Consider the following 9,323-nt stretch of genomic DNA (forward strand, 5'->3'; position numbering starts at 1 on the left):
AGTTTCAGTTCTGTCCTGATAGAGATTTCAGCAAACAATATGCTGGATTTCCTCAGGGACCCTGTTAACTATATTAAATTACCACATTTTAAGTCGCCAGATAATTGTACAGTGCATTTTGTAACAGCTTTCATCAAAGAGGGTTTTATCAACATTAATTAATTTAGTTTTCTATCACCTAGAGAAGCATTTAAACAATATTAGTTTCGTGCTGTGGGGCTCCCATCCTGAAAAAAAAAATCCTACACATGCTTAATTTTCTGTACTGTATCATTTCATTGAAGGCAACCTGCCTTGTTCTCTTGGTGTATAAGTCTTTGCAGGATTGAAGGCTGGCAAAAAAGGGCAACTTTCATGGCTATCCATGACTTCTACAAGCATGAGAAACAGAAAGAAAATCACAGTGCTCTCACACACATCGGGGTGGCAGGAGGTTCATGCTGTAGGTGTGGTTTTGTACCACAGTGGGGTCACGCACCACAGCTGTGGTTCAGCATCAGCAGCCTCCTACCATGCTTTTTGTCTCTTTTGTTAGTGGTTATTGATACCCAAGATACTTTATACCAATGTCTTCTGCAAATGAAATTGCTGTCCTTCAGGAAGTCCAAAAAACAGCCCAGCCTCTTGATGCAGACGGTGCCTGTTTTTGTGCTTCTCTGGAACTTCTTTCCTTTGGACCAAGCAAACACAGTTTTTTCGTTCTCTGTCCATGAGCCATATTTTCTAAGCCTGTCAGCACTCTTGTTTGGACTGTGATTGGTGTTAATCATTCTTACATACGTGAGACCAGTAATGGATAATGCAATGGCAGCAAGGAGCAAAGACAGATAATTGTTGTTTCCTGCACAGAGCAGCAGTGTAGAGTGACACATGCTTGGTTTGCAATGACATCATGGTAACTGGTGACTGGCTGCATTACAGCCCAGAGCTCCACCTCTGCCATACTATTGGCAATTGCATCAATGAGTAGCTACTGCTGTTACCTAATCAATTAGTCTTTTTTTTTATAAGTGCCTTTGATTTCTCCTTCCTGAGTGCAGCCAATTACACTGGCCTGTTGGCACTGATGTTTTGAACTCTGGTTCAATTTTATCCTAAATAATAATATCCAGACACAGTCCTCCAAACTGCTTCTAGGTCTTGATGTCCCATCTTCTAAATCATTAATGTAAGATCCCTGTGCTCTCTTTCGTGTGATAACACAAAATCATTCTCCTGTCATTGAGTATGAGCTGCCTGGCTGGTAGTGCAGAGGTGTGGGATCAGCCACAACCTGTGAGAAATAAGTTATGGAAGCTCAAGCAGGGATCTGGTGATCAGGAGTTCCCACAGTTTCTTTTCCACAGCTTGTTCTCACTTGCCCTCTCTTTCTGGAAATGAGTATTCTAGCAGGTAGTGTTAAATGTGCTATTGTTTGCACAGCAATGGAAGCACTGCTTATGGAAGATGTCTGTGACCCTTCTGATCTGTCCCATCATACACAGCTTGATGTTTCCCCTTGCCATGCTACCCAGAAAGATTTAACATACTCATAGTACAGACATGGAGAATGTGAGTTAGCCATGAGGAGTGTGAAATCCATCTCGCAGGGAAGTTGCAGGGGAGATTGCTGGTGGCCACACCATTCCTGTGTTGAGGAGCAATGCTGGAAACCTGTGTGTTAGCTGTGTTCCCAAGGATTATGGCTGTGGCATCCAGCTTCTGCCACCTGCAACGAGTGTGAGTGGCTGTGGGTACATCTGAGGCTTACTGTCCCTCAGCTCCATGAACCAGCCACAGAGAGGGCTCATGGTACAGTCACTTCCCTGCCTCAGTGGTGTGTAAGGAGGTACCAGCAGCTCTGTTACATGTTCCCTTTTTCTGCCTTCTCTTTGCCATGTCAGTGGCAGGAAGAGGTTGCAGCCAGCCAGCCCCTGGCAAGCAGTAGACCTGCAGTGAAGATGAGTTGTCATTCCCATGGGATTCCTTGCACAAGCCTTTGCAGTGCAGAGCTCAGGTGCCCCATGACAGGCCTGGGAAAGAGGCGTAGCTGTGCTGGTGGGCAGGAGGCTGTGTCTGTGTCCCACACACCCACAGAGTATTTCTGATCCTGATCAGGGGCAACCAGATGGGGTTTCGTTGTGTGAAACCCATCCTGAGAAATGCAGCAGCTAATAGTAAACAGGACAGGCCTTGCTTTTTCTGGGGCTGAACAAGGGGGCAGGTGGGGAATAGGAACTCTTACTGAGGGTTCTGGACAAGGCCAGGGAAGCCCAGATCCCATAGGGGAAGGTGTGACACTGGAGAACAGGCTCCTGTTGGTGAGTGCTCGTAGAGCAGATAGTCCCTGTGCTTTCAGGGGCTCTGAGGCTTGGGTTTGTACCCCCCATTCCCTCCTTCCACCCATGTGATTGATTCTGCCAGTGACTCATCACTTTCTTAAACTCTTTGCTTGTGTCTTTTCTCTTACAGGCCAGGGAGGGAGAAGTAGCCATTATAGATAAAATTCTGGATAATCCAGCCTTGACGTCTAGAGACTTTCAAGAATGGAAGCAAATGTACCTTGATCTCTTCATGAACGTCTATGAAAGCAGCCCCCGGAGGGACTCTGTTAATGGCTCATCTGAGGTTGAAGCACTTATAGCCTCGTTAGCACACACTCACTCTTACATAGAAACACATGTATAAAAGTCTCTCTTTTTGTCTATTTGCTACACTCCAGCCCTTTACATAAGTGCATAAAGTAGTTTTTATATCAATATGTGAGAGCTCTAGTAAATTATATTTTAATGTTACTCAGCTGTGTGAAACCTTCAATGGTCAATGATACCACTTCTTTAATGAGAATTTGTATATTTTATATGCTACCAATGCTCTGCTTGTGTTTACCTTCTGTGAATTAAAGACATGATCTTTAGCTATTAAAGAAAAAAATTTAAATGCATTTTTGGAAGACTGTGGCCTTCATGCAGGAAGTTCCACATGCTAAAGCTTTTGTTATCAAACGTCAGTTTTACACTGCTATTTTATATTATATAATTCCAGTATTGCATTGCATTTTTGGAGTGCAGGTACTGTTTTGGTGGTGGGAGAAAACCAATTTTTATATTTCATGAGAAACTCTAGGAGTTTGCTTAAATAACAGGGAACAAATGTAATGCAGTGGTTGTGTTTCAGTTTTGTCAAACACCTAAAAGGGTGAAAATCGGCTGACAAAAAAATGACTAATGTGAATTTAAGTGTCAAAAGGTTAGGTCTTAGTTCCTTGTGCTTTTTTAAAGCTTGTTGCTAAGGTTTACCACCAGTGCAAAGGAATGCTGGTTTGTATTATAATTAAGACCAAATTGTGTGTTGTCTCTTAATCACATTAGGTTGATTTAAAAAAAAATAGTCATGGTACTGTGATTGACGATGCTTTTGCACTGAAGGTATCATATAATATCATATAATGTGCAGATTTTGTAAAAGAGAAAATGTAGACTTTCAACATCCTTGGTAGCAGCGTTTCTTTAGCCCAGAACAGCAGCAGTGGAAGAGGTTTCCAGTAAAATGCTTCAAATCTGAGATGCTTTGAAGATTCCCACAATAGAAAAGGAGTGAATAGGATTTTTCAAGTAGTTTTCTATGTGTTTTCTGAGCTATGAAATTCGGCTGTATTGTATGCAGGGATAATGTGTGATGAGAGCAGAGCTGAGCACAGAACCTGAAAAATAACCAAGGAGTAAAAAAGCCTGTAGTTTGCTTTTGAAGGGGAAGGGATGTCTCTGCAGACTTCACAAGCCAATTAAAATGTTTTAAACTTCCATGAGATTTGTTATCTGCTGAAGACAACCCAGTGAATATAAGGGAAAATAAATAGCTCCTTAGAGTTAGGCACATGCCTGAAATAAAAGTGGGAGGAAACTCTTAAATCATATCTTTACTTTTTATGGGCTTAGTTTTGAAAAATGTTAAGAGCATGACAAAATATTTCTGCTGCTCTTCAGTATTTTGCTGCTTAAGTTAGGACTCATGACATGATTTAATAATGCTCATGTGGAAAGGAAAATCTTCCTTTATACTTTAGTGAGTTGTACTCTTAACCAACTTCAGACTATTGCCTGTACAGCTCAGTGAATGTACTTCAAACTTTATGAACTCTGATATTTCCTGGCAGTTATATCCATGAAGGAATGAAGGAAAGAATGGATAGATTTATTTTCTTTCTTTCTTTCTTTCTTTCTTTCTTTCTTTCTTTCTTTCTTTCTTTCTTTCTTTCTTTCTTTCTTTCTTTCTTTCTTTCTTTCTTTCTCTCTTTCTTTCTTTCTTTCTTTCTTTCTTTCTTTCTCTTTCTCTCTTTCTCTCTTTCTCTCTCTTTCATTCTTCTCTTTCTTTTTCTTACTTTCTCTCTCTCTTTCTTTCTCTGTCTCTCTCTCTCTTTCTTTCTTTTTCCCCATTTTCTCTCTTGCCCTCCTCTCTCTTTTTCTTTCTTTTCCTCTTTCTACCCCTCATTTTTATCTTGTTATTGAGTTTGGATTGCAAATGTTCTGCAGATTTTGCACAACTGTACAGAAGAGTGGCCTTTCTGTAGCCCATTTTCAGTGATTCCATCTTCAAGTCGTATGGATGACAAATCATGTATTAACGTTTGTATAGAATTCTGGTTCCAGTGTAAGATTTGTACTATTAGAGGAATACTGTTTGTATAAACTGGACATTTATTTACTGCATGGGTACTGACTTGTATATTAAATTTGTGAGGTTTTTGTAAATTTCTCTTTAAAAAATGCTTGACTTGAAACGGATTGTGCTATTGTTCCAAGCATTTAGATTCTCTTGCTATTGTTTTACTGGACCAAAAGTAAATATATTCATATGAAAAACTCTTTATATCTGATGGATGTATATGCACATTGTGTAGTTGATTCCTTGTCAAAACCAAGGCAGTTCAGAAGACTTAGATCTGTTGCTATGCAACAGCCATTCTGCCTGCACTTTACATTAGTAAAGTTAGCTTGATTGCTTTAAAGGTGAAAATTAAACATTACAGTTTTTTAAGCTAGTCTAGTGACAAAGAACATGTGTCCTCTCCATTGTGCTGCCTTCTTTTAAGACTATTAAATGTTCTTCTATATATATTTTTATTGTATTAACTCTCAGCCTAGAAAGGGAACACTGTAAAATGAAGTACAATAAATTTAGCTTTTAAATGAACATTTGTGGCTCAAGACTCACTTTACTCCATAGCATATTGATTCTGTGGCATCTGACCATTTTGTCTGCATTTCACATATCCATGTATCTTCAAGTACCCCTGTGTGACCTCAAACTCTGCTGGTGTGGCCAAAAGGGAGTGACACTATTACTGATTGGTATGTAGGCAGACACTGAGTAAAGACTTCTGAAAACCTTCAGTTACCTCCCTCCTCTTTGTACTCTTTGATGAAAGTAAACCTTTTTTTGACCGCAGGGTTCTCTTATGTCGCGGTTCAACAGCAACGCAGCCTTTTACCCTTATGAGCAGGTGTGATAAAACAGCATATGGTGCCAAGGTAAATGCCAAGGCATCAGTAACAGCTTGTCACTCCTGTAAGAAGCTTCTTGGAGGCTGACGATAAGGATACCCTTCAGCTCTGACCATCTAAGCTAACACAGGGTTTGGATACAAAATAAATGTACATCACCAGTAGTGTGCGTTCTTAAAATAACACAAAATAAACATCTGGAAAGTGTTCTACAACAAAGGCCACTGAGAGAAATGGCTTCTATCAAACAAACACTGTTTTAACTTTCAGCTGTAGCTGAGTCTACATAGTGAAAAGTCCATGCTTTCTGTCCAGTAATTTCATGCTGGTTATCTGAGACATTCTTGCCTAGTACATAGTATATCAAATAATACCTTTTCCTTGGCAGTACTTGCTGCTAATTCTTGTAGGCATCAATTTTCTAGTGTTTATACAGCTGACTTTCCTTTTGCTTAGCCATAGCATAAAAACTCAATTGCACTTACCAGCTGGGAAAATTACTCTGATTAAGAAAACAGAAAAGATGGATTATATTTTTTAATATTTGAAAAATCCAACTTGCAACAGCTACTAATTGCTATCTAGGTATTATCCAAAAGTCAAGGATTACAATTCTCACTCATCGCCTCTAAATGTGCTAGTTGCTACATCCTTGCTCAGTGAGATCAGCTTCCAGCTTTATAAATCTTACATGTGCTTCCTGTGCTGGAGGCAGATTTTCTTGCCTGTTTCCCCCAAGCATTTGGCTTATCCAAGCAAAACTTCCACTCTCACATTCTGTGCCACTGCTGTTTTTTTCTCCAGGACTGCCCTGCTCTCTCAGTCTCCTGGGATGGATATTCCTCAGCAAGGGAGCTCAGCAGCTGGGCAGCTTCTTCTGCTGGCTGTCGCTGTCCTGCTCCTCGGGCACCTCGGAGAGCTGGAGCACGGCACACTGCAGCCCACACCACGGCAGAGGGGCCTTGCAGATCTCCTCCCAGCCATCATTGTCAATGTCATAGCCAACCACGTCTTGTGTGGAGACCTCCAGCGAGTTTTGCCATTTCTTTCCCCCAATTAGAAGAGCTGTTTCCTCTACCACTGCCAGGCCATAGGAGAATCGGTCATAGACCAGTGGTCTTAACCGAGTCCATTGGTTTTGATCTGGGTCATACCTTTCTATTTCAGAGAAAGGTTCATATAATCCCAGGAAGGTGAATATGGATCCCCTGATTGTTGCCATCTGATGCCCAAACCGAGCAATGCTCATTGGTGCGCATTTCACCCACTGCCCTTCAAGTGAGCTCAGAGAATAAACGTCATTGCTTGTGCTGGCTGGGGCCGAGTACTTGCCCCCAGAGATGTATATGGTGTTCTTGCAAACAGCACTGGCATGGCCATGTATCCTGCATGGCAATTCTTTGGCCTTCGTCCATCTATCCCTGCTGATGTCATAGACTTCCACAGATGAATGCAGTGACCCATCCTCACCCCTTCCACCAATGGCAAAGATATCCTTGCCTAGGACACAGCAAGAAAACTGGCATCTCTTCTCCAGCATGCCCGTAATTTGGGTCCATGTGTTAAATCTTGGATCATACCTATGGACCTTGTTTGTAACCAATAAGGCCTTCCCAGTTTTAGCATCACCCAGGGTACCACTTTGTATTTCCCCTCCCAAGACATAGAGGAAGTTCCCCACCACACACACACTGTGGTTCTGCACCCTGTCCTGCAGCTGCGTGAGGGTTCGCCATTTGTGATTGTAAACATCAAAGGCCACCACATCGGTGACAAGCCCCTCGCTGGCTGTGCCTCCCCCCAGCAGAATGATCCGAGTTTTCTGGTTCCTCAGCGTGGTGGACTTGTCCTGCAGGACAGGCTGTTTGAACACAGACGTGTGATAATTTATTGCTTTTATAATCAAGCACTTAATACCTGCTGAGAGGGACACTTCCGACTGTGTGTAGGTTTTTCTCAGCTCTTCCACTGGGATGAGACCATATCTTATGTGCTCTAAAAGGCTGCTTGCATGATCCAGCCTGGATTTATCCTGCTTCAACCACAGCAGGACAAGATTCAACAGGCGGCATTCTTCCACCATGGGGAGATCTGGTGATTGAATCACTGCCAGCAAAGACCTGAAGTTCAGTTCGAGAAGTCCTGACAAATCCACGTCCAGCAGCTTCCAGACATTTTTGATAATGTATTTTTCTGTGGCCGCTAGGGCATCTGGCAGGTAGAACTTCCTGGCCACGTTGGCAGAGAAGCAGCAGGTTTCCAAGGCAAGATTGTTAATTAAGTACTGATTGCACAGGCCAATAGCATCAGTCACTTGCAAGTAGCTTGCAGCTTCCAAGGTGTCCTCCAGGCTTTCAAAGGAAAGGGGCAGCAAGGATGTGTAAATGAAATCCAGGATGTGCTGGAGCCCGGTGGGTGAGACAACTTGTAGGTGAATGACACTGGCTTTAGACTCTTGAGTATAATTTTTGAACATGGCTCGGAAGTAGTCGCTGGAGCATGCCAACAAGGACTTGTGTGCAGGAAACTCATTTTCTTTCACTTTCAGCAAAATATCACAGAGAAAGCCCTCTGATCTCAGGCTCTGGTATTGGGCGAGCACAGCGGTGCAGTGTGCTTTGCAGTAGGACAGGAAGTAGCTCATGGCAGACAATGCAATGCTTTCCCCTTGAGCTATTAGAGCTAAAATGCAATTAGATATTGAAACAGCTGCCTTGCTCAACAGCCATTGCTCGAATGCCCAGCAGACCTCCAGCTGTTAGAGAAAAGCCCAACCCAAAGAAACAAGTCAGTCTCTTGCCTGGCATAGGGGGACAGTTAGTAGATTTGTAGTGAATTCAATTCATTCCTTTATAGAAAAAATAGCTGAATGTCATATCAGCTGTAGGATGCTTACTTTTCTTGTCTCCACAAGTTGTGCAAGGATGAAGAGTCCACAGTTGTGCCGAGCACTTGTTTGACTGGCCATCAGGTGACAGATGAGGGAGCTAGATGACAATTCCAATTAATGGCCCTTCGTGTCTGCCCAGCCGTCGCCCCCAGCCCTTCTTGCTCCACGGGCAGGTCAAAGAGATCCTCTCTGGCTGCCAGTGCGTGGCTCTGAGCAGACACAGATGAGAAGAGAGTCTGACTTTTCTCCTCTTGTTTGTATTTGGAACTCCAGTCAGTTTAGACGTCACCACCCCTGGGACAGCAGCCCCCTTTCCGTCCTCTTTCCGCACGGTCTTGGGAAGCCTCAGCCGAAGATCAAATCAGCGCCCAGGGATTATTCCGGGGAGGTTTTCTGAGCCCATAAATCTTTCCCCGGCAGCCACTAAGACAACCAAAATACCGTGATTAGTCACTGGTTGGATTTGACATGCATTTCTGGCTCTTTGCTTCACGTGACACCTCCATAGCTCACAGCTACCAGAATAGGCACAGGCTCATCCCCTCGTCCCCCTTGCCTGGGAGCCAGCCCCGGGTGGATGAGAAACGGGGCCAGGGACTGGGCAGACAGAGGAGCTTCCAGTGACAGCCACAGCCAAAGCAGCTGACTCGGAATGACCTGGCTGGAAATCACAAGGGTAACACATTCACACAGAGTGGCGACAAAAACAGATTACCCCAGGTCGGCCCTAATAAACCAAATTCTGTTTATAGAGGAGGCTTTGCATAATTTTGCTCTCAGTTACCAGCTGGGAACAAACCCGGAGCCCCCAGCGATGGGCCAGAGCTGTCTTGCTCAACTTTCTCACTTTCAGTTTGTCCCAATTAGAAGCACTTATACAGGGATTATCCCTGATTTTCACCTGGGCACTTCAGGGTCTAATTTCTACCAGAAATAGCAGCTCTGGGCAG

At 43.2% G+C, this 9,323-nt stretch overlaps 2 protein-coding genes across 4 annotated transcripts in view; one reads left to right on the forward strand and one right to left on the reverse strand.

Moving 5' to 3' along the window:
• Positions 1-4,295, forward strand: part of CNKSR2 (connector enhancer of kinase suppressor of Ras 2) — a 205,222-nt gene extending 200,927 nt beyond the window's left edge. For all 3 annotated transcript variants that reach the window (XM_066313957.1, XM_066313958.1, XM_066313959.1), the window contains one exon: positions 2,452-4,295. In XM_066313957.1, coding sequence (XP_066170054.1) covers positions 2,452-2,667 — 216 coding nt within the window. In that variant the 3' untranslated portion in view covers positions 2,668-4,295. The remainder of the gene's footprint in view (positions 1-2,451) is intronic.
• A 792-nt stretch (positions 4,296-5,087) lies between these two features.
• KLHL34 (kelch like family member 34) lies at positions 5,088-9,022 on the reverse strand. Its single transcript, XM_066313956.1, has one exon. The coding sequence runs from the start codon at positions 8,125-8,127 to the stop codon at positions 6,340-6,342; it is 1,788 nt and encodes a 595-aa protein (XP_066170053.1). The 5' UTR covers positions 8,128-9,022; the 3' UTR covers positions 5,088-6,339.
• Positions 9,023-9,323: the final 301 nt, after the last annotated feature.

This window comes from Sylvia atricapilla, chromosome 2 (genome assembly GCF_009819655.1).
Source record: "Sylvia atricapilla isolate bSylAtr1 chromosome 2, bSylAtr1.pri, whole genome shotgun sequence".
Classification (NCBI taxonomy): domain Eukaryota; kingdom Metazoa; phylum Chordata; class Aves; order Passeriformes; family Sylviidae; genus Sylvia; species Sylvia atricapilla.